The following is a 26364-nucleotide window of genomic DNA, read 5'->3' as shown; positions in this document are numbered from 1 at the left end:
TATAAAAGGTACTATAGTCTGCCTTCCATATCTGCAGGCTCAGAACCTACAGATGTGGAGGGCCCACTGCATGAGCCATTTTAGATAAGGGCCTTGAGTGTCTGAGGGTTTGGTATGCATGTGGGTCCTGGAATTTTCCTGTGCACATTGAGGGACAGCTGTAAAACATTGATTTCAGATCTCTTGCACTTAACTGGGATGTTCGTAAAATAATTATTTGCTTGCTGTTTTCATGTTATGTAAGGATCAGTTTTGAAATGTTAAATGTACCACTAACCTGTACAATATGTAACATGAATACATTGCTCTGAAGACCAGGTGTAAATTAGTCATCAGTGAAAAATAGGATTCTGGCCTCTTTAGCAGTTGAATTAGCTTTGGATTTAGCAAATATTTGCAATTCTTTGTTGCGCATTTGCTTTACTTTTCCTGTTGAACTGATTTGTTGAAAATATGCTTAGTTTTTTGGTTATTTTTTTCCCTGTATCTAGTGGCGCCTTACTACTCTTATTGACATTAACAAGGATATGTTAAAGGCTATTTATGTGTTAATTAGCTGAGTTCTTTCCTCAGAAGTGGAAAGACCCTTTCATGCAGGATGAATCTCTGCTTAGGCTGGAGTTACTTTGTTTCTACATCTGCAAAAGTTTTATATTACAGCTAAGTTTAGAAACAACAGAGTTGTAGGATGAGGAAACCAAAGAAGTTTAAGACCTCCATCCAAGGAAAATGGATGGCCACGCAGTTCATTCTTTCTCTGTCTTCTATTGCAGTCAAGTCAACATTGCTGCTGTATCAAAGTCCAACCACAGGTCTCTTTCCCACTAAAACATGTGGTGATGATCAGAAAGCTAAGGTCCATGACAGTCTATACTGCGCTGCTGGCGCCTGGGCTTTGGCTCTTGCATACAGGTAAGCTAGTGTGTACTCTACTGTAACTCCAATTCTAGGTAATAGGGTTTGTGGCCCATGACAAATTGGGCAGCTGTCTTTCGGTTCTGCTGTTGAGTCACTGGGTGACCTGTGACTGCTCACATCTCCTCTCAGGCCTCTAAACCTTTTAGTTTTCCTAAGGGTTTACATGAGACAAGTTCTAACATTTTATGACTTTGTGACTGAAATTTTTCACATCTAGGGTTGTTTATGAGCATTAGTCTTTGACAGCATGAAATCCCCATTCTCACTGAGTTCAGTCATAGAGGAAGTGGATGGTGATTGACTTTTTAAAATAATAAAACTGGGGCCAAGAGTAGTTAACAGAATCATTCAAAATTATACAACTAGTTAATGATAGAGCCATTGCATTTCTCCCTCCTCCCCCAGTTTTGTGTTTTTCCTACTGAACTTCATTGCAGTATCACTTTTTAAATCTGATTGTATGTCAGTTATTTTATGAAGTAAAAGAAATATAGATCTTTTCACAGCACAGAAGTTCTCCTTAGGAGTTCCCATTGTGGCTGAGAGGGGTATGAACATGACTAGTATCCATGAAGATGTATGTTCGATCCCTGGCTTTGCTCAGTTGGTTAAGGATCTGTCGTTACCATGAGCTGTGGTGTATGTCACAGACACAGCTCAGATCACATGTTGCTGTGACTGTGGCATAGGTGGGCAGTTGCAGCTCTGATTAGCCCCCAAGCCTGGGAACTTACATATGCCACAGGGTGCGGCCTTAAAAAAAAAAATGTTTTCGTTACTTCATTTATTTCGTTATATATGGAAAGCATCCAGTATGGGTCTAGATACAGAGTCAGTATGATACATTTTAACTGTTTCTTAAATTAGGTTTCCAAATATTAACTTTTGGGGACGGGGTAAAGTAGAAAATAATAGCTTCATTGCTTTGCCAAGCAAAGAGAGCCACAGCGTGCTGATGCCCCCAAAACTGTGTGTCCCTGAATATTAATATTTTGAAGATGACACATACATATCCTTCTGATTTGAAAATTTTATCTTTCGCATGAACGTGATTCCTTTGTCTCAAAACATTGATGTGTTACATTTGTAAAGAAAATCAAGTAGATAATATGAAGGTAGTCAATTTCAGTACTTGTTTGCTAATATCATTACCAGCATTTCTTTAAAACATATTTTATGTAAGCACAGTGTAGCTTCATTAAATGTTAAGGTTTTTGGACCAACAGCACCTTAACCAAGTGATTAGGCCAGTAATGAGACAGTTTGTCTTACTTACAGTTAGGTGCCTACTGATATGACACATCACCCATGTTGACTTTTTACCAAAATGTGTAAATGAATCTACCTGTCAGTAAACAATCAGACAAAGCCACATTGTGGCTATTTGTAAGACAAACTTGCATGGACTCTTAAAAAATGAGGTAATTGTAGAAGATGAGATAAATAGGTATGAAGATGGCTAAATTAAGACTGAGGAAATATGGCAACCAGATGCAGTGCATGAACCTTGATCGGATCATACATTAAAAAGCCACAGGGAAGCATATTTTAGGGATAATTGGATTATATTTAATATAGACTATATATTAGACTACATAGTCACTTCCTTGGGTGTGATAATGATATTATGGTTATATAAGAGAGTGCCCTTGTTTTTGGGAGATAACCTCTGAAGTGTATAAGGGTAATGACATTTAAAATAGTGCAGAAAATAAATTGTAGGTGGAGAATGCAAACCAGTTTTAGCAACTGGTGAATCCAGGTGAGGAGTAAAAGGTTTATTCATTGTAGCATCCTTTTAGCTTTTCTAAATTTGAAGTTTTTCTAAATAAAATGTTGGGGGAAAATAGCTTTAAAAAATGCAAGAGTACAGGCCTTTTCCCAGAAGACTTCAAACATTTGATAGAAATTTTAAAGTCCTTTCTTTGCTGGGCACACTATCTTTGCACTAACTCCCCGGATAATTTATTTTCTTATGTCATTAAAGTATCAGATTTCTTGTTTTACTAGCAAGGGAAATGTCTTCCATTTGGAGAAATGCAAGGGAACTTACCACACAATTATTAGAAGCCCTTTTTACTTTCACAATATCAAGTTGTGATGATTTGTTTTAGAAAATTCCTGTGCTATAGCATGAATAGAATTTTGTTTCTAATTCTACTTGTAAATATCAATGAAATCATAAAGATTTCAGGCAGAATCCCTCAGAAATTAAGATGTCAGTATTTTTTTCTTCAGGAATTTATATTTATCCCTCATTGGTAATGAATGTGTATAATATAAAGTTATTAATTTTTTTAAGTGGGAGTAATTTGATTTTTCTAGTTGCTTTAGTTTTCAGTTAAACTTATCAAAAATCTCATGAAGCCTCACGTCTCTTTGAATTTGTGTGTGCGTGTGCTTGTGTACCATGGACATGAAAAGATTATTTTATGCATATTTAGATTTCATACACATTAGGGGTATAATTTGGTGTTATTTAATTAAATAATTGGATAAAATCTATATGTTATTATTAGAGACAATGAAGTAACTTATTTGCAAAATTACACTTTGAAATAGTTTGTTTTTCTTAAATGTGATATTACAGTTTCACTTTATAATTTTGTTTTAGAGGAGACAAGTGCTCACTAATATATTTGACTTTTTAAAATGTCATTTATATATATATATATATATATATATATATAGCTGTGTTCTGAATATACCATTGTTTTAAATTGTAATCATATTACATTATATCTAATTATAATTATATTACATTAATATAATTATATTCTATCATTACATTATACATTATAATTATATGTGAATATAATTATAATTAATATAATTAAAGGTTTATATTTTATTGTTATATAATTATACCTATTATATTTATTTTATTTAAAAATAATGTTATTTTGATTTATATGGTTTAGGTTAAAACTATTTCTGAACCTAGTCAGGTACACAAAATGTGTTAAAATTAAATGTATACTTTATGCCATACTAAAAAATATTTTGTAGGGTTTTTGCATTTTTTTCTTCTTCCTAATACAACTTGTAGAAAAATATATGACTTTAAATTAGAGTTTAAATATGGAATTAGTTTCCTTTTACTTTTTGGATTTGAGAAGAGTAATTTTTTTAAAGATTATTGACTTGAAGGAGTACTTTCAGACTATTTAAATGTACGTATATTAGAAAAACAAAACCTCGAGGCAAACCTTGAGAAGATACCTTGCAGTACTGAGAGAGAAGATGCCTTCATGCTAGAAGTGAGCCTTTCCTCTCCCAATGTCAGATTTATCGCTGTTTTAGGAGTTGACTCTAACAGGTGGCCCTAGCTTCGTGCTAGTAAACAGTCAAGTCACAGGACCAAACAATAATCTGACTTTATTTTCCTTGAAACTTGGCTGTGGGGAAATAATGCACCAATGATAGTGTTTGGTTTCTTCACTAGTTATGTATTTTTAAGTATGGAAATCTGGTTTAGCTATAAACTCAAGCCTTCATTTTTTAGAAATATCTGGTCAACATCTCCATATGGCTTGCAATCAATAAATTGGCTAAAGTTATTTCTTTATCTGTTTTTTTAAAATTAAAAGTATTCTTGAAATCATATTAAAACTTGAATGTGCATCCATAGAGCTTGCTATGGAAAGTAGAATATGCCCTTCCTGGTAGAAAATAGAAGAATTATTTGGGATCACCAGGTTCACTTTAAATATCAGGAAAAGTAATAGATATGTACTAATTGCCTAAATGTTTTTACTCAAATGCAACTGCTCTTTTATTTTTCTAGAAATATTCTTCTGGTTACTAGTATTATTTGCAGAAGAAAGGAGAAACATGAGAACTTCATGAAAATAGATTCCTTATTGTGGCTGAATTATTGTGGAATATTTTAGTCTTATTTTAATGCTTGTGGAAATTAGGGGCAGAGAATTATTTTAAAGACAATTTTAGAAAAGTATGATCTTGTTTTCTGAATTTTTTTTCGTTTTTAGATAAGGTGGGAATTATGCACAGAACTCATTGTGCTCCAACTGTGCAGTATCCTTCATAAATCAATGCCTTGTCAACTGTTATCTATGCCATAATTTGCCTCTATTAGCATTTGGCTCTGACATCAGCAGGGGAAAACAGGTCCCAGAGCAAAATCATACCAGTTTTACTTCAGTGGCTGCAAATGAAAGGAGGGATGTTGTTCTAATGACAGATAACTTATTTTTCACTGACTTTCACCATGGTATGTTAAAAATGATCATCATTCTTTCCAGCAGTGGTATATGAGATCTGAATTGAAAGAGGGGGTAATTATAGTATACTTTTTAAAGAGACAGGTGATGCTTTTTATAAAGTGAGGATGATGGCCAGATATTTTAGTTAAGAGTTAGTGAAGCAATGAATAAGCTACTTTTATTTTTCATTAGTGAGTAACTCTCATTCATCTTTTTTGAAGGCCACTGATCAATAAAAAAGGAATGTAAGGACGGAAAAACATCTTAATGTAGTTTAGTAGTTAGGTGTTAGCTGTTTTTTTCTTTGTAAAAGCAAGAGATGTAGAGTATGGTTGATTAATTTTGAACTAAGACCTGAGAATATAAAACTTTATGCCCAAATGCATCATGTATCCTACTAGATGCATGTTTAGTTGAAGGCATTTCTGTGAATTATTAAATACATGGCAGAGCAAAGAAAACTCGTGCCTACCTCAATCTATACTTCCTTGAATCCAAGTGGCCATTGCATAACCTAAAGGGGTTGGTATTTAAAATTGCCTCTACTCTGTAACAGTGTATTTAAAAAATCTTTCGGTAGATTTTTCCAATATTGAAATATCCTTTAAAGTTTCAGCAAGTCATTGGTGAAAGTATTACATGCTATTTTTATAGCAGTTGGCTTACTTCCTCAAAAGAAGGAAGGAGAAATTTGCACAAGTTTCATCACAGGATTTTTTTTTTTTTTTTTTTTTTTTTTTGCAGCATTTCTACATCTGCTGGGAAAATGGAGTTTCACTGTTACAGAATTAGTAGATGTTGCCAGAACATAGGATTAGCCACATAGTTAAATACTTAATTATCAGAAACTCTGCTTCCTTTTCAAATGCCTTTCCAATTTGTTTCATGAGTTATCTCTCTCACCCAGGCGCATTGATGATGACAAGGGAAGGACCCATGAGCTGGAGCACTCGGCTATAAAATGCATGAGAGGAATTCTCTACTGCTATATGCGTCAGGCCGATAAGGTAAAACACTGTAGTGTGGACTGAAATTCTCACATCATTCTGAGGGATTAATTTAACCAATACAGCAATAGCATCTTCTGAAGAAGAATGAACTTTCAAGAGGTAAAGTCACATCCTAGGGCAGTCCAGACAGATTAAAACAGCTCTACTTTTTAGCCCAGGGTTTTGAAATACTGAAATTGAAGAAACACCTTTAGTGAGATTATAGAGAACAGTTACTTGGGCTTGAATTTGTTTGTATTTCTTTGTACTTTGCATCCAGTCTTTATTAAAGACTCAGATTCTCAGGAACCTCACAGTATCCATAATTCTAACCGAGAGTATATTAATGAAGAAAATCCTCGTTAGAATTTCTTTCAGATATGTGAATATTCTGGCTTAAGTGAACTTTAGTTTAAAAATATACTGCTTCATTCATTTACATGTGAAGAGGGCAGGAATTACAGGCTCAGAAAACAGCAAACTTCACAGGGTTATTTTGGAAATTAAAGAAATAAGGTACATAATAAAACTTTTTAAACCTTAAATCGCTATGCAAATAAAATGTGATAGTCCCCCTACTTACCTTCACTACACCTGTTTCCAGGTCCTAATATTGTTAAGTGTCCATATATTTAAGTCAGTGTGTCACAGTTCCCCAAGACCACTTCTAGGTGTGATGATTCATTAGCAAAGTTGCATATCAGTAATTAATGCAAGCAAATTTGATCACTTAATATTTGGTATATCTCTATCATGTAAATATTATAGTTAGTTTCTGTGATAGCATCTTTTTTAAGGCCTGTACCTGAAGTCAAAATGGAAAAGTTGCTTATATTCTGTCACCAGAATATGGCAACAAAAAAAGTGTTAGGTGGTAGAAAAAGTAAATTTATTCGCAATAGAGATATGTTAAAAACCTGTCATTTGACTACTGAGATTTGACTTTGCGAGTCATTATTATGAAGATTTTTCAATGCTTGAAATAAAGCATATGTCATATTAACATACTTGGTTTAAACTACTATGTCATATTTATTGAAGTAATTGTGATTAAATTTATTTTTTCCTAAGTGTGAGAAGTTTACTGTTTATTTCCCGTTTATCATTTCATGAATGCTTAATGTCTATGGATTCAACTTTTCTCTCAAGGAAATACTGTGAGAGCTGTGAATTTCATGAGTTTGCTAACCAGGCTGACAGACTTAAGTTAGAATTATTTATCAAAAGGAAGGAAATGATGTAGTATGAATTTTTTTATTTGTGGCTTTTTAACCAGTTGTTAGTGTCCCTTTCTAAATATTATTCAGCTTTACTAACAAGTGTTCATAATTGTGTTTTCTTTTGAAAACAACTTGAATGTGATTTGAGCTTTCTTTAATTCCTTAAATTATAAAGGATTAGCTTTTTTTTGCCTTATGTAGATATGATGGTAGACCATTAAAATAAGTGTGAATTGTAAGAAGGTATAGATCACATTAGAATTAGCTATTTCTGCATATAAAATGGAGGATTTTACAAATTTTAAAACATTTTCATTTTTATAATTTTTCTTGACTCCCCATAACCTTTTGGAGTAGGAATGGAGCATATTACTGTATTCCACATATGACTCAGTGAGACTGAACCATGCAGCCAGCTCAGTGCCTCCTAGTGGAATATGCAGTTCCCAGGCCAGGGGTCAGAAACGAGTCTCATTTGAGACCTAAGCTGCAGCTGTGGCAATGCCAGATCTATAACCCACTGTGCTGGACTGAGGATCAGACCTGTGTCCCAGGGTTCCCAAAACACTGCCAATCCCATTGCGCCGCAAGCGGGAACTCTATACCTTCACCTCTTATTGGTACTCACCCTTTTCTTCTTGATTCCATAGCAGTAGAGATTTCCCATATTCTTAAATATGAAATATATAACTTTTAGTCTTTCTTTGGGCAAACCAAAATGTAGCTTGTCTGTAGTGTTCATGGGCTCCTTGACCTTAAGGCTCATCTTTTGAAGAAAAATAATGACTTAGAAAATCTAAGGCTCTCCGCTTTTTTTGCTTGTCATCATAAAACATGCTTCCTGATAGATTTTCTAATAGTACTACCTAAAGGAGATATTTTAACTTTGTTTAAAATGCTACTAAGTAGTTTCTAATTCATGAGAAAGCATTAAAATTTTATAAAATTTATTCTTCTAGGATTCCCTTATGAGATGAGTTTTCCTGCCTAAATGCATATTTTAATCTATAAATTAAGAATGGATGACAAAGTACTCATTCACCTTTTCCTGAATGATAAGTTGCTTATTCACAATGATTAAAGATTTCAGAAAAAGTTTAAATAAAATACAAGAAGAGAAAACATTATTCTAGACTTTTTTAATATAGAAACATTTACTTTAATCATTATTTTTAATTTCAAAATGCTGGACATCATATAAAATACTAATTAATGTCCCCTTGATTTTAATTGCTTTCAAGAGTACTTTTTTCCTATAATTTACATACAGTATGCCCCATTAATTTTCAAAGCTGATAGTTTCAGTCTTTTTTTTTCCCTGAGATTTTAAATTATTTGTCTTTTAACAGCTTTAAGACTCAAAGTATAATTATATAATTCCTTATTTGAGCATCTTTAATTATTTAGTACTTGCTTTTCCTCTGATACAGTGATTGATTAAATTATAAATTCTCATGCTGGGTACTTGTGTGTCTTGAAGACAAATGACAAGCACTGCCTTGTCAATTGCAGCAGTCACTTTATGAAACTGATAAAACATTATCCATTTAGATCCTTATCAAGTGGGCAGAATGTATTTTATTTTAATATAGCCGTATTTTTATCTAAGAGCCCAGAATAATGTTCAGTAGTTTGAGATAATAGTCATGGTATTGTGAAAGGAGTGGCCAAGTTGATTTCTGTTTGTGTGGTCTGAGACTTGCCAGCAGTACAGACAGTGAGAAGGGGTAGCCTTCTCACCTTCTCTGCGGTAACGCTGGATGGCTTGGTCACTCCATAGGTGACGGACTTAGATCCCTTCCTTTACCCCCATTCTCTCATTTCCGCTTATCCGTTGATAGGTCCTGACTTTCATTTTGTTGACTTCAGCTGTAGGAGGGCTTATCTGTGTAGGACTCTTAAGGAGTACAACGGGGTGTTAGTATTTAGTATTTACAGCACTGTCCAGTAAATTTTCTGTGATGATGATGTTCTCTGTTACTGTGTTGAACAATACAGAAGCCATTAGTCTCATGCGTCTATTGAGTACTTGGTGTGTAGCCAGTGTGACTTGACTGAAGGACTGAGTTTCTAAATTTATATAATTTATAATTTATATAATTACTCACATGTGGCTAGTGACTACATACTGGATAATGTAACTTGTAAAACCTTATAATGTAGTGGAACACACAGACAACTATAAAAATAAAAGGCTGGAGGATAAGCACTTTTTTTTTTTTTGTCTTTTTAGGGCCACACCCAGAACATATAGAAGTTCCCAGGCTATGGGTTGAATTGGAGCTGTAGCTATTCCACAGCTCACAGCAGTGCTGAATCATTAAGCCATGGAGCAGGGCCAGGAATCGAACCCACGTCCTCGTGTATGCTAGTCAGGTTCGTTACTGCTGAGCCATGACGGGAACTCCCAGGATAAGCACCTCGATGTGTGAATCCAGAGGAAGGAATTTTAGTTGGGGTTCAAGAGGGACTTTATAAAAGAAGATTTTTTTTTTTTTTGAGATAAGATTTTAAGATGAGAAGAAATTTGAAGTTGGAGAAGAGAATATGGTTTTTTGTGGTTCCTTAGCCAAGTGAAACAAGGCAAGATCATGAACACCCAGATACTGTCATCATTTATGTTTTGTCAAAGAACAAAGTCATTGGCTTTCCGTAGAGCTGTGTGTCATTCTATTCATTCTCTGTTCCTATTCATCTCAGACTTCAAGGGACTACTACAGTACTACTTGGCATATAACTGGTATCTTGTAAATGTTTGCCAAGTTGAATTAATACCCATTTATCCTTGGGGTTTGTCTTTTTGTCACTTAATAATTACTTAGTATTTTTAAATGGTTAAATTTTATGTCAATTTAATAAGTAAATGTAGGGCCTGTATTATCTTGAAATTGGTGCCTTAGTAATGAGAATATATGTGGCGAAAGAAATGAAAACACATTGACAAGAGCATAGGTTACAATTTGTGCTCCTTGGAGAAAGAAATAGCATTTGAAGGTTCGAACACTTACTGAATTAGAGTGAAGCTTGAAATGCTCTTTTGTTGAGTGTCATGTAAGCATTTCCAAATTCCAGGACAGTGGGATACAGTCCCTGCAATCCTGTCACACAAAGCAAACCATTATTTTGACTCTAAAATAAGATGCAAAACATTGCAAAAGCCACTGGTACTACATTAACAAGTTCTCTATTACACTTGAGTTGCTATGTTTGTGAAATATCAGTTAAGTGTTCAACAATCATGTTAACTCTATTATAATAGTTACAAGTTTTATCTGTTTTTCTGTAGAAAAAGTAACATTTCTGCTTTGCTCTGTTCCCCCATCTATAAGCTGTAGCTTTCCTCATTAACAAGTTGCATGAAAGGTAATTTATAATCTCTAATGTTGGATGAGAATGTGAATTACTAGCATTATTTAAGTTTTATACTTGATTTTAGGTCCAGCAGTTTAAGCAGGATCCACGCCCGACCACATGTCTTCACTCTGTTTTCAGTGTGCACACAGGAGATGAGATCCTCTCCTATGAGGAATATGGTCATCTTCAGGTAAAATGAGAAGATAACAAATTCTCTTCTCCATTTATACTCTACATCATAGACGATTTGAGGCTGTTTATAGTTTTTAAATAGTAGATTTCATAAATTATTCACAATAGAAATAGAAAATTAACCATATAATGAAGAAATCCCACCAGGATTGAATTAGTTATTGTGATTGAATATTAAATGTGACTTGAGTTCTTGGTCCAAAAGGAAAAAAGGGCAGCTGGCTGGATTATAATATTGTTACTGTCTAGAAGAAGGAATCCTACAGCTCTTTCAGTGACAAAAGCTTGTACTTGTTATCAAATTTAAAAGAATTCCAGTACTTAGGAACTAGAGAATAAAAGACAATTGACAGTGATATAACAGCAAATCAGAAGTTTTTGTTACCTGGCAATTCATTTTTAATGTATCAGCCTTCAATAAAGCTAGAAACATACCACTAAAATGTAATTCCAGAAGGCATTTCTGTGAGTGTATAAATTTCACCTTACATACTATAATAATTTTATATATAAATTTTATATGCTAAGAATATACTATAGGACTTTATGTTTTCACTGTTTTTCTTCTCACAGCAGTATACTCCTTTGAGCAGGACATCCTTTGCCTTGTTTCTAAGTTACAAATATCGTATTTGTATCATATACTATTTATCTTTAATAGATTTTCTTCCTGCCTATCATTTGGTTCTGCAGTCTTTAGGACAGAATACTTATTATTCATATATTCCTTACTAAAATAAGAGTATCTCCTTTTTATAGTTCTTCTCTCTCTCTAGAAATCTGAAATGTCTTAACTTTAGTATGACTCCTCCAAACACATAAAATGCAGTTTCCCCATGTTTATGCAGCAGAAAATCTTATGCTTATTTGTAACCAGTTTCTTAGAGGTTTAGTGATACATGAATATGTAACTGCTCAACTTCTTATAATTATCACATAATTAGGTTTTGCTTTGACAAACATGTTTACTATTGATGTAGGGTTTTCAGAAGATAATAGCTCATTTATTTTTGTGTCTCGGAATTTAAGCTCAGTCCCTGACACAGAGTAAGTTTCAAATAAATGCTGTTGAGCCTGGTATTTGGCAGTCCGTGTTCTATTTGCCACTTAGCGATTTTTTTCTCGCCAAAGCACCCTAACAGTCAGAGCAGAGAGCTCTTTGAGGTGTTGCTATAAGTGATTGCCAGTAGGAATCAAATTTCTTCCAAGTCGTTTCCGACAGGCCAGTGTCAGTGCTGTAAGAAAACACCTGGGTGACCCTGTCAATAGCATGAAGTTCTCTACTGTGTTCAGAGAAAGGTCACTCGAGTTGATGTCGGTCTGAAAAACCTAACTGGAATCCTTTATCTTTTTATGTGGTCCACTTGGACCTTAACAAGACCGTGACACCCACTGGATTTTGAGTGCTAGGAAATCAGGAGCCATCCAGGATACTATTCCTGGTTTCTGGGAGAGCTACCAGCACTGGCAGGGCCTGGCAACACAGGGCTGCTTTGTCTGAGGCATCTAGGGCACAAATAATTTTCTGCCCCAGCCCTCTGTCAGTTACTCAGAAAGGACTGGAGGAGAGTCAAGGAAACACAAGCCACCAAGGCTATTAGTGGGCAGGAGTCTTCTGAGTTAGAATTAACACAATGAGAAAATTACATCTTGCTTTCTCTTTGTTTTTAATTCAAGTTAGCTGTTTCCTGGCTAAATGAAAAATTCGCGCTGCTTCTCACTTATTTGTTTATTAGATAACAACTTTATTGAGATGTAATTCACATCATATACAATTTGCCAATGTAAAGTGTACTATTCAGTGGTTTTTAATATATTCACAAAGCTGTGCAACTACCATCACAGTCAATTTCAGAACGTTTTCATAACCCGTAAAGAAACCCTGCACCCATTAGCAGTCACCCCCTATCTCCTTCAAAGACCCCCACCCTGGGCAGTTAACAGTCTACCTTTCCATCTGTATGAATAGGCCTATTTTGTACATTTTACATAAGTGGGATCCTATAACAGATGGTCTTTTATGGCTGGCTTCTTTCGTTTAACGTAGTGTTTTTAAGGTTTGTCTATGTTATTGTATTTATCTTTCACTGCATGTTTTCTTGAGAAAATTTGCATATCTCATTTATTTTTGATGTAAGTGGACATTATTATCTTTTTTTGTTTAGGTTATGCAATCTTAATCTTTAAGGTAATAAACTAAAAAAGGAACTCATAAAAAATCTTATTTTTTTAAAAGTATATTTTAAATTAATATGCTATACCATTGATTAAAATTACTGTGTTCCAGTGGTTGCTTACATAAATTCTGTATTCTCTGAAAATAAGAGTGTTTTCAAGATGCACTGCTATTGTTTATGGAGCACCAGCAGAGTCCTTCTGTCTTACTTGCCAAATAATTTTTTCATTTACATACACTTGAGGTGGATTGACATTGCATGGCTGCCTGAGGGTTAAAACTATTTCAAGGTAGAAATATTTAGATCCAGGGTTTAAAAATACACTTATAAAGTGAATGTTATAAAGAACAGTCTCTAAACAGCTGTTAATAACCATCAGAATGAAATTAAGGATTTTAGTTTTACATACAAAGCTGAGATTTTATTATGATTATGAACTAAATCCACGACTCCTGTATTTTACATAGGAAAGGAAATAATTTTTATATGTCATTACTAGAGCAAATGACTTGTAATTTTAGCTTTTACATTTAATTTTATAACATAGTATTTTTGTTGTTTCCTTTAACCTTTTAATGTTGTTTGTTTTCAGATAAATACAGTGTCACTCTATCTCCTTTACCTTGTGGAAATGATTTCCTCAGGACTCCAGATTATCTATAACACTGATGAGGTAGGATTCTCCTAAATTCTCTAGTACTAAATTTCATTTTGGAGGATATCTTTTTTTTTTTTCTTTTACTTTTTAAAACCTTTTTTAATTGTATAAAATAAGTTATTATTTTTTAAGTTAATGAATTTTATTGTATATATAGTTGTATAACAATCGTCACAACCCAATTTCATCCCAGACCCCCAGCTCATCCCTCCCCACCAAACATGTCTCCTCTGGTAACTAAGTTTTTCAAAGTCTGTGAGTCAGTTTCTGTCCTGCAAAGAAGTTCATTGTATCCTTTTTTATTTTTTTTTAATTGTTGTTTCCCCAATACAATTTTTTTTTCCTACTGTACAGCATGGTGACCCAGTTACACTTATGATGGAGCATGATAATGAATTATTTTAAAATTCATGTAGTAACATACTGCATTTTGGATACTGAATCAAAAACTCTTTATATTTTCAATGCAAAGCACTTTAAAAATGAAGAAAATATGTAACAGGTTGTAAAACTTTACTCCTCTGAAGGCTGTATTTCAGGTAATCTGAAATAAAAACTTGTAACTTTGAGATATTTTAGTAACAATGAAAATAAAAGAGCATTTGCACATTTTCTCAGAGTTATGATGTCTTCTTTCACATGGTTGCTTTTTGTAACCCATCATTTTAAAAGTAAACGGGTATCATATTTTGTTATCTTTATTTGTGCGACCTCAGTAGGGTTCTTTCTTTTTTTCAAAAGATAAGTACCATGCTCTTATTAGGAAATTTGAAAATGATTTGTATCTCAGAGTTCAGAAGCATTTTCTTTCTTAGGCACTAATGCTTAAATAAACATACAGATACACATGCTAACACATCTTGAAATGTGCCACAGTGTGACAAAAACCTATCATTAAAATGGTATATACAGTGAGAACTCCATCAAAGCGTAGGCATACACTTATTTTTCTCCTGTGAGCCAGGCCAGGGGAACAGTTGTATCATATTCTAAACACCAAAGTCATCATTGGACTGCACTGAGGGTGCTATGAAATTGGCACGTGTAGTTCTGCCCTCTAGTAGTTTATAATCCTGTGCATTCTTCCAGTTGTGCCTTTTTTTAATACACATGAATAAAACCCATTTAGAAGTATAGTTAAATATTAAAGAAGCAGTAGTGATAGTCAGAAATTAATAATACCCACTTATGGTTTCTTCTTTTTGATTTACCAAAGAATTACATGTTTTCATTTCATCCAAATAGCTCTCAGTTTTTATAATGTTATGAAAGAGAGGTATTCAAACATTTTGGGGAGGTATTGGGAAGCTACTATTTCAGACCAATCTTAAGCAACATTCTAAAATATAAAATAAATAAAAGAAGCTTGACTCTGCCTAAGAAGAGGAAGGCTCCCAGAACTAGCTCATTTAGCTTCTTGTGGAACCTCGTATTGGGAAAAGTGTCCAGGTGCCGGCAGAACACAGTATAATAACCATTTATAGTAAAGTAGCAACTAATGCTGGTGGCTGCAAGTCATTTCTCACTGATGGTCCTGATGGTAGTAAAATTGCCTTGATTAGTGGCAGCATTGTTTTGTTGGTACTCAATTTTCATTTTTCCTTTTTTTTTTTTTTTTTTTTTTTTCCTTTTTCATGGCTGCAAATGCAGCATATGGAAGTTCCCAGGCTAGGGGTCCAATTGGAGCTGCAGCTTCCAGCCTACACCATAGCCACAGCAATGTGGGATCCAAACCACATCTGTGACCTAAACCACACCTCAGGATAATTCTGGATCCTTAACCCACTGAGTAAGGCTAGGGATCAAACCCGCATCATCATGGATACTAGTTGGGTTTGTTAACTGTGAGCCACAACAGGAATTCCATTTTTAATTTTTAATGCCTATTTTATTTTTGACTTCTCAGTATATATCACAGTTCATTTTATTTTATTTATTACTCAATGAATTTATTACATGTATAGTTGTATAATGATCATCACAATCCAGTTGTATAAGATTCCCATCCCACAACCCCAACGTATCTCTCCATCCCCCAGACTGTCTCCTTTGGAAACCATAAGTTTTTCAAAGTCTGTGAGTCAGTACCTGTTCTGCAAAGAAGTTTGTGTCCTTTTTTCAGACTCCACATGTCAGTGATAGCATTTGATGTTGGTGTCTCATTGACTAAATTCGCTTAGCATGATAATTTCTGGGTCTATCCATGTTGCTAAAAATGCTGTTATTTCTTTCCTTTTAATGTCTGAGTAATATTCCATTGTGTATATGTACCACATCTTGATCCACTCCTCTGTCGATGGACATTTAGGTTGTTTCTATGACTTGGCTATTGAAAATAGTGCTGCAGTGAACAATGGAGTACACGTGTCTTTTCGAGTCATGGTTTTCTCTGGGTAGATGCCCAGGAGTGGGATTGCTGGATCAAACTGTAGTTCTATTTTTAGTTTTCTGAGGAATCTCCGTACTGTTTTCCACAGTGGTTGCACCAATTTACAATCCCACCAACAATGTAATAGGGTTCCTTTTTCTCCATATCCTCTTCAGCACTTATTGTTTGTAGATTTTTTTGATGATGGCCATTCTGGCTGGTGTAAGGTAGTACTTCCTAGTGGTTTTGATTTGCATTTCTCTAATAATGAGTGATGTTGAACATCTTTCCATGTGTTTTTTGGCCATCTGTATGTCTTCTTTGGAGAATTGTCTGTTTAGATCTTCTGCCCATTTTTTGATGTGGTTGTTCATTTTTTTGGTATTGAGTGGTAGGAGGTGTTTATAAATTTCAGAGATCAATCCCTTGTCAGTAGCTTCATTTGCAAAGATTTTCTCCCATTCTGTGGGTTGTCTTTTTGTTTTGTATGGGGTTTCCTTTGCTGCGTGGAAACTTTTAAGTTTGATTAAGTCCCCTTTGTTTATTTTTGTTTTTATTGTCGATACTCTAAGCGGTGGATCTGAGAAAATGTTGCTGTTGTTTATGTTGGAGAGTGTTTGGCCTATGTTTTCCTCTAAGAGTTTTATAGTATCTGGTCTTATATCTAGGACTTTAATCCATTTTGAGTTTATTTTTGTGTATGGTGTTAGGGAGTGTTCTAATTTCATTCTTTTCCATGCGGCTGTCCAGTTTTCCCAGCACCCCTTATTGAAGTGGCTGTCTTTTCTCCATTGTATATTCTTGCCTCCTTTGTCATAGATGAGTTGGCTCTAGGTGCGTGGGTTTAATTCTGGGCTTTCTATCCTGTTCCACTGATCTATATTTCTGTCTTTGTGCCAGTACCACACGGTTTTGATGACTGTTGCTTTGTAGTATAGTCTGAAGTCCGGGAGCCTGATTCCTCCAGCTCCATTTTTCTTTTTAAGGATATCTTGGCTATTCTGGGTCTTTTGGGCTTCCAAACAAACTTTAAAATGTTTTAGTTCTGTGAAAAATGTCCTTGGTAATTTGATAGGGATTGCATTGAATCTGCCTTGGGTAGTATAGCCATTTTGATAATAGTGAATCTTCCAATCCAAGAGCATGGTATGTCTTTCCATCTATTTGTGTCATCTTTGATTTCATTTTAAATCTTCAGTTGGCATTTGTAAAAAAATACGATAATTGCTTTAACCTTTCCATTCTGTTTTGTGTGACTTAACTATACTTAACAATTTAGGTATTTTCCTCTTAAGCATTATATTTTTTCTTATTTATGTTTTTTCTTAGCCTTATAGTTTTTATTTGGTACACATAAAATTTTTATGTAACCAGTTTCAATAGATCTTCCACATGTACACTTAAAATCCTAGCATAATAAAACGTTGTATTTGCTGCTTGCCAGCTTTTTCCTTGAGATTCTTTTATACTGTGGTAGGGATCATGTAGAGAAGCAGTAAATAGCCTGCATAGAATCTTTCAGTGAATGAAGGACCTTTTATTTGCATATTTTAGAAAAATTAATCTTTTCAAAGGTGATGTGACTTGGAACATTTTCTTTTCTAATTTTACTTAATGTCCTGAAGGGCAGGTTTGTTGCACCATCTCTTTTCTCCACTTTTCAGCCGTAGTCACATCTGAGGGCAATCCAAGGACCTGGGAAGGAAGTGGGACTAACTTATTTTTCTACTATTACATTTTTAATTCGCCCAAATCCTTATTTGTCTTAGGATTAAAGAATACAGTTTGGAGGCATTTGTGTGTGCGTGTGTGTGTGTGTGTGCATGTGTGTGTTATACACAGCATACTCTTACACAAAGCATAACATGTGTATAATTACATATATGGGTGTATGTATATATGCATATGTAATATAATATCCATATTATATTATCAGCCCTTTTGAGTTCTTTAATAAGCTGTTTTCCTTCTTGTGACAGCTCATCATATCTTTACTGATTCTCTTGCTTTTATAAACTTAGAACCCACATTGCAGTTTCTTAAGGAAAAGGCCACTGTTTTAAGGGTTAAATAATATCCTTCTTACGATGATATAAACATACCAAGTGCCAGTATTGGTGCTGATGAGCCTTGCTGGGGCAGGAACAGCAGTGTATGCTCATTTTCTAATGTCTTTCATTGCCCACACATATGGGTCATGTTCTGTGGGTACCCAATCTGCATTGGTGTCTATAAAAGGATAGCTGTGCACATTTACAGGTATTGTTTTTTAATTAAAAACAAAAACTGTGAAATTGTCAAACCTTTATAGGTCTTCCTTGGCACTGTTATTTGCTTGCTTTTCTTTATCTTGAGAGAAACCCATAATATATGGTAAACTTACATATTTTTAACATATGTTTATAATTTTGACATAGATGTTCACATATGTGTATGTAGGTGTGTGTGCATGTACATACACACACGTGCACACACACAGACACACACATAAATACTAAATACAAAGTTTACCTAAGTCTGTCCTTCTGTTTATTAATGAAGATAACTTATTTAATTCTGTTGGGGGGGGGCAAAGTTGTAAACTGCCCACATGTCATTCTGTCACATTCTGTGATATCCTCCGTAAATAAATTTCTTAAAAGTAGATTAAAAGTAACAAGAACAGTATCATTCAAAAATAGATTTAGAGAAAGTTTAACATCAAAGAACCCCATGTACCCCAGTATTTGTATAACACATGAGATTTTGTTTTGTGTTTAAGATAACTTTACATTCCATTTTGTGGAGAAGCTCCATTATATGAAAAGTGTTTTAATTCTTTAACAAAGAAGGGACCTTTTAGACTTTGGTGACCCCTACACTATAAGCTATGTTTTGAAAGTAAGGATTTACAAAGGTTAAAATTTTTTCTTCCTACGCTTTGGATTTGCTTTTATTTTTTTATTAAGACCTGTTAATTATATGTCTCTGTGTTAAATTATATCAGCTACATCTTTATACCTGGAAATGGAGGAAATACCTGTATGGATTCTAATATCCTTCTCCAGGGTCATACTGTACATGACTGACTTTGGTGTTAGACCCTTAATGATGGGTCACAAGTCACAATGTCTGTCATTTTTGCAAAAAGTAACCTCGGGTATTTTTCTTACCAGCTTAAAATGTATGTGGAAATAAGCATTAATTGGGGGTAACACATGGAATAGTCTGTAGAGCTAGTTGTATTGACAGAAATGTGTCAGATACTCATATATACTCCAGTTTCTTTAGATAATTATGCTTGAGTGTAACTTCTGTGCTTGAAAGCTCTTTCAGGAATGGCCAGGTATTTCTTCAGCTCTTCAGAAGTGTAGGTTGTAAGACTTCTAATAAAAATATTGTGCAAATCTGTAGGTGCCTGTTGAACGTGAAAACTGGAAAAGTCTTCTTTACTGACCATATCTCGTCTGCTGCTTGCTTTTAATTTTGCAAAGATATCTTCTACCATCAGACCTAGACGATCTTTTCAAATGTTTTCAGATTGGATGACATGTGGAATTCATTTCTTACTGTATTAGCTGTCTATTGCTGAGTGACAAATTACCTCAGGACTTAGTGGCTTAAAAGAGTAACCATTTATTATCTCATAATTTCTTTGGGTCAGGAATTCAGGAGCAGCTAAGCAGGGTGTTGCTGATACAGGATCTCTCATAAGTTGCACTCAAACAATCAGCCAGGTTTATAGTCAACTAAAGCCTTTACTGAGGCTGGAGGACCCACTTCTAAAGTGGCTCACTCACATGGTTTTGGCAAGAGGCCTCTCCCTAGAGCTGCTTGAGTGTCTTTACAATATGTCAGATGGCTTCTTTCAGAGGAAGTAATCCAAGAGAGAAAGATGGAAGGATAGTGTTTTTATGCTTAGCCTAAGAAGTCACCCTCCACCACCTTAGCTATCCTGTTTGTTACACGAGTCAGTCCTAATCAGTGTAGGAGGGGACTACACAGGGCATAAATAGTAGAAGTTGTGTATGATTGGGAACCAGCCTTCTAAGTAATAGTTTCTATTTGAATTTTGTTAGATTTTTTGTTTGTTTTTCTCTTTTTATCTTTGTAAGGCCGCACCCATGGCACATGGAGGTTCCCAGGCTAGGGGTCGAATCAGAGCCACAGATGCTGGCCTACACCAAAGCCACAGCCATGTGGTATCCGAGCCATGCCTGAGACCTACACCACAACTAACGGTAACACTGTATCCTTAACACACTAAGTGAGGCCAGGGATTAAACCTGCATCCTCAGGGATACTATCCAGGTACCTTAACCACTGAGCCACAAGGAGAACTCCAGATTTTTTTTTTTTTTTTTAATATAGGATTTTTTTCTTTTGTATGCTGAGACTTTTATGTTTAATTTTAAAGATAAGTTTTTAATTTTTCCTCTTCTTATTATTTCCTGAGTTTTGACTTTTACTTTGTGTGCATGTTTTCTCCATAAAATATTAGCAATTTTTGTGTTGCTTCTGCTTTTTGTGTGGATATTTTTGTGTTACAGACACTACCTCTTGATGTAATATGGTTTTTAGGCCAAACTTAAGGAATTTCTATCTTTTAATAGAATAATTTTCTATGAGTAATTTTGGAGATAAGGTATTCTTAGCTCCTGCTTCTCAACAGTGTACACAGAAAAAATGAATAGATTACTCAAAACTATTTATTGATGTTTTCCCCTAAAAATAAAAAATGTCATTATCCATGTTTCTCCAAATTATATATAGCAATAATAATAGTTTACACTTCTGTGGTATTTATTATGTGCTGCATATATATAAATCCATTTAATCTTTACAACACTAGCAGGTAGGTATAGTTATTATCTTCATTTTTCAATGACTAAAATAATGCAGAGACCCAATAAGTGGCTTTTACAAGGTCACATGTAGGCTGTGGCAGGGCTGAGATTTAAATTGCAGTCTGGCACCAGAAGCCAGTCAGTATTCTGACAGTGTTGTATCTGTTTATCCTGTACAGATATGAGTGACACATGTCATGTGACATCATGGTCAAGTCATGAAGGCATCCAGGATGACCTAGGGTTTAGAGATGTGTTCATATTTAGATGAGTGTATTCATTCATGCACCCTTGAATAAATCATGCAGTTATTTGGCAAGTATTTATTGAGTTTCTACAGTACACCAACCAGTGAGAATATAGCAGTGAAAAATAGATTAGTCTGTAATGTCATTAAGTTCATATTATAATGAGGAAAACAGAGAATTAATATTTAAATATAGAATATAATATTAGAAAGTGACATAATATTTTTAAATGTATAAGTGGGAAAATAGAAAATAAAACCGTTTTAGGTAGAGTTATCAGGACAGGCCTTCCTGGAAAAGAGCATTTGAACAAAGACCTGGATGAAATAAGGAAACAAGTCATGTAAACACCAGGAGTACACCTCAGGCAGAGGAAATGGAAAGTGTAAAAGAAAGCCCTGGGGATTGAATGTACCTGCTGGGATTGAGGAATTAACTAGAAGGTATTCATAGTTGTCATGAAGTCGTTGGTCAGAGAGTGGTAGAGATTTATCTACCTCCCAGTAGTCAGGGGTCATGACCAGAACCTGGGATTTATTCTACATGTGATGGAGGCCAAGGGGCGTTGGAGTCAAAGGTATAATATAATTCAAGTTATAGTTTAATAGGATTACTTTGGTGGCTGAAGATTTGTCAGTTTTGTTGATGTTTTCAAGGAATCAACTTTTGGTTTCACTGATTTTTCTATTCTCTATTGTATTTATTTCCTGTTGAATCTTTATTACTTCCTTTCTTCTGCTTTGTATGGGTTTATCTTTTTTCCTCTTATTTTGCTAGTGTCTTTAAGTGGGAGGTTAGATTATTGACTTGAGATCATTCTGCTTTTCAAATATACGCATTTGTGGTTATAAATTTCCCTCTACAGCCTGTTTTGCTGTATCCCATTATTTTTGTTGTTACAGTTTTGTAGTCATTCATCTCGTTGCGTTTTCTAATTCCCTTGTGATGTCTTTGACATGTTGGTAATTTAGTAGGATATTGTTTCATTTTCACATATTGGTGAATTTTCCAAATTTTTATCTGTTATTGATTCGTAATTTCATTCCATGGTGATTGGAGAACAACTTGGAGTGATTTTAGTATAATTATTGAACACAGTTATTCTTACTATTGCCCTTTTCAATTCAAATTTTCATTTTGGCTCCTGATTATAATTTCTACCTCTGTTGACTATCCCTATTTAGTGAGACATTGTTCTCACCATATTATCTTTTTTCTATTTTTTTTTTACAAGACCACACCAGCAGCATATGGAAGTTTCTGAGCTAGGGGTTGAATCTGAGCTGCAGCTGCAGGACTACCCTACAGCCATAGCAACACCGGATCTGAGCCACATCTGTGACCTGTGCTGCAGTTTGCAGCAGTGCCATATCCTTAACCCACAGAGTGAGGCCAGGGGTCAAACCCACATCCTCACAGACACTATGTCAGGTTCTTAACCCACTGAGCCACAATGAGAACTCCTCCTCTTTAGTTTTTACATGCTTTCCTTTAGCTCTTAGAGCATTTAAAGTGTTTATCTACTAAGTCCAAAGTCTGGGTTTTATCAGGAACAGTTTTCTATCAATTTCTTTTATTCAGATGTGTGTTTCATGATTGTGTTTCTTTGCATGTCTCACTTTTTGTGTTGGTAAAACTGGATATTTAAAATAATACATTGTATCAATTCTGGAGATCATATTCCCCTTCTCTAAGGTGTGGTGTCCTCAAAATTGTTTGTGTTATTTGTTTACTGTTTTTCCTGAAAATTTTCCGTAGACTTTGCATTGTTGTATGTGGTCGTTGGTGTCTTTGCTCAGCTCAATCCAGTTGATGATTGGACAGGAATATACATAAATACTTTGGAATAATAAGTCTCCTAGCCTTTCCCAGCGTTCTCTCTGTGTGTTTTGGGCCACAGCATGGAAGTTTTCACAAGCAATATATTACTGTCTTTTAGCCTTCACTTCCTGCTTTTGCAGAGCTTCTGGTTCAGCCAGAGGTGTGAGATTGTTTCAGGTCTTTTTTTGGCTGTGGACACAACCCTACACATCGGCTTAATCCTTCTGGCTTTCCAAGAATATGTTGGAGATTTTCACAGCCCACTATGTACATCTTTTAAGAAGAAAGTTTCTGGACAACTGAAATATCAGATAGTTGCCACTGGTTGTTTTCACTGTGTGCCAATGAAAAAGACTGTGTGCATTGTGTAAACTCTAAGTCATTGAAAAGAAAATCTCAGTGAGTGACAGTTTCTGAGAAGCTGTCAGACAGTTCAAAACAGTGATAATTCACTAAGATGGTGATTTGGGGGAGTTTCAAACCTATTTTGTCCCTTCTACTGGCTTTTAGTGTGCTAATTTTCATGGCTAATGTGAGGATATAGCAAAGTAGGGGAGAGGGGATAGGAAATAAGGCAATTCAATACATTCCAAAGCTCACTCTCCTTAAGTAAGATTTCAGTCATTTTTCTTGATTTAATGCTTCTTGCATTGTTACAAGCTCTTGTTTAAGTTTCAGAATCCCGAAAAAGTTGATTTTGCTGTTTTTTTGTCAGTGGTCTCATTGCTTTTATGGATGACTGGATTTTTTGAGGTCTTTACCATTCTAAGAGTTGATTACCATTTGCAGTTATTTTTTAATGTAAGTATCTATTTATACCTCCCCCACCTTCTGCCCAACAGCCTTTTATGCTCAAGTTCAGTCTCTTTATAAGATCAGTTAACCTAATGTATTTTTTATAACTGTATTTAAAAAAGCTTCATTGTACACTTGAAACTTATGCAATATTGTAACATCAACTATACCTAAATTTAAAAGAAACATTTCAGTATTGCACAGCCATTTTGTCACATTTGAATATCTGAATAACAGCACATGTGAAGCACATGTGATGGCTGGCTGAGATTGTGCCCTGGGTGAGAAATATACAGGTATCTGCCTGTTCATTCATTCTCAAATATTGAACACCTGTTGTGAGCCATGGCTTTGCTGAGACATTGGTTCCTTTATTCTAGTTATATTGTTATAAGTTACTTTCTGCTGAATATTTGTACCCATTTTTGAACAGTATATTTGAGAAGTCAGCTATTTCCTTGTGATTGCCTGTCACTGCATTGATTTCATAATTAGTGAATTTTTACTTATGCCCAAATTAGTGTCTTTGAGTTTTTTAAAACCTGACACAAAACTCTTTAAGTAAGCACATGCTTTTGTACATTTTGTTGGATATATGGCTGTCCAACAAAGGTTGTCATATTTAATAAAGTTTGTCATATGAATAATTGAAATTTATCTTTCATCATGGCCCTTCTAAAATTATAGTACATTATAAAATATTAGACTAATTTATCCTGTATCTGTTGGGAATTACTGCAGTGGCTTAGATGAAAAGGTGCAATGTAATGCAGTGTTGGAGATGGTTAGCTCCTTGGACTGTCAGTTTCTTTTCTTCATCACCTCAAAATGGCTGCTATAACTACTGGCATCAATGGCAAAAAAGAAGGGGGGAAGGTTGATAAAAGTGTACTAGCTACTTGTAATCAGAAGTAGCCCTTTTTATCAGAAACATCAAAGGCCTGCCCCCCAAATAAAATAAAATAAAATAAAATAAAATAAAGGAGTTCCTGTTGTGGCTCAGCAAGAATGAACTGGACCTGTATCCATGAAGATGGCAGGTTCCATCCCTGGCCCCACTCAGGCAAGGCTCCAGCATTGCCATGAGCTGCAGTATACAGGCGTCCCTCAGATCTGGCATTGCTGTGGCTGTGGTGTAGGCCAGCAGCTGCAGCTCTGATTTGACCCCTAACCTGGAAATTTCCATATGCTGAAAGTGTGGCCTTAAAAAGAAAAAAAAGAGCCTGCACAAAAGTCCCCAGCAGCCTTCTTATGCCTTATTGGTCAGGGCTATTGTGGGGCTACCTCCAGCTGAGCAGGCCATATGGGAAAGCATACATTTCTTTTTCCAGCCTCTCTAGTTGTGCTGTCCAATCAAAGTATAGTGTGAGCCACATATAGAATTAAAAATTTTCAGTAGCCACATTAAAACAGATAAAATTAGTTTTATATGTATTTTTAATGTAATGTATTTGTGATATCCTTATTTTAATGTGTCATAAATAGAAAAGACTATTAAGGGGATATTTTATATTCCTTATTTTGTGCTACGTCATCAAAATCGGTATGTATTTCACACAAAATTCATCTCAATTTGGTCTAGCTACGTGGCAATCAGCTACATGGTTGGTTGTTTTCTTTGCCTATCATTTACAATGTATTTAATTTTCACAGTGTAAGTGTACAAGAATTAGGAAATTACTTTCCTTGAGATATTCCCTTATCCCTTTTTCCCTCACCCCAGAACTCAGCTTTTCTTGATAAAAGAAAGCCTATTCTACCTCTTTTTTTGTTGTGGTGGTTATATCTTATAAGAAATTTTAGTGTCTCCTGAGTGAACCATATATACAATATATAGAAATATAGATATTTTATCCATTTTTTTAAATGACCACACCTGCAACATATAGAAGTTCCCAGGCTAGAGGTCAAATTGGAGCTGCAGCTGCTAGCCTGTGCCACAGCCATAGCAATGCAGGATCCAAGCCACATCTGAGACATATGCTGCAACTTGCAGCAATGCAGGATCCTTAACCCACTAATCATGGCCAGGGATCCATCCTGCATCTTCACGGACTCTATATCGGGTTCTTAACCCACTGAGCCAGAACAGGAACTCCTGATATAGATTTTTTTTTTTTTTTTTTTTTTTTTTTTGTCTTTTTGTCTTTTTTGTTGTTGTTGTTGCTATTTCTTGGGCCGCTCCCGCGGCATATGGAGGTTCCCAGGCTAGGGGTCTAGTCAGAGCTGTAGCCACCGGCCTACACCAGAGCCACAGCAACTCGGGATCCGAGCCGCGTCTGCAACCTACACCACAGCTCACGGCAACGCCAGATCGTTAACCCACTGAGCAAGGGCAGGGACCGAACTCGCAACCTCATGGTTCCTAGTCAGATTTGTTAACCACTGCGCCATGACGGGAACTCCTGATATAGATATTTTAAAAGAGAAGAAATGTTAACATGCAAAGAGAAAATTGTCATCTAGACCAGCTCAGTCATCAAATTCATTGTCTAACCATTGTTTCCATTCTGTGTTCCTCATGCCACCCCCATCCCATGCTCCCTCTCTCTCAAAATTTTCACATTTTTCA

The 26364-nt window shown here is 35.2% G+C and overlaps 1 protein-coding gene across 6 annotated transcripts in view; it reads left to right on the top strand.

Annotated features, from left to right (window-relative positions):
• Positions 1 to 26364, top strand: part of PHKB (phosphorylase kinase regulatory subunit beta) — a 199208-nt gene that overhangs the window by 28316 nt on the left and 144528 nt on the right. For all 6 annotated transcript variants that reach the window (XM_021094236.1, XM_013998279.2, XM_013998278.2 and 3 more), the window contains 4 exons: positions 774 to 912; positions 6052 to 6151; positions 10790 to 10897; positions 13669 to 13749. In XM_021094236.1, coding sequence (XP_020949895.1) covers positions 774 to 912; positions 6052 to 6151; positions 10790 to 10897; positions 13669 to 13749 — 428 coding nt within the window. The remainder of the gene's footprint in view (positions 1 to 773; positions 913 to 6051; positions 6152 to 10789; positions 10898 to 13668; positions 13750 to 26364) is intronic.

The sequence above is a fragment of the Sus scrofa genome, chromosome 6 (assembly GCF_000003025.6).
Source record: "Sus scrofa isolate TJ Tabasco breed Duroc chromosome 6, Sscrofa11.1, whole genome shotgun sequence".
NCBI classification, from domain to species: domain Eukaryota; kingdom Metazoa; phylum Chordata; class Mammalia; order Artiodactyla; family Suidae; genus Sus; species Sus scrofa.
The sequence above is the reverse complement of the archived record's forward strand: the minus strand, read 5'-3'. Positions and strand labels throughout refer to the sequence as shown.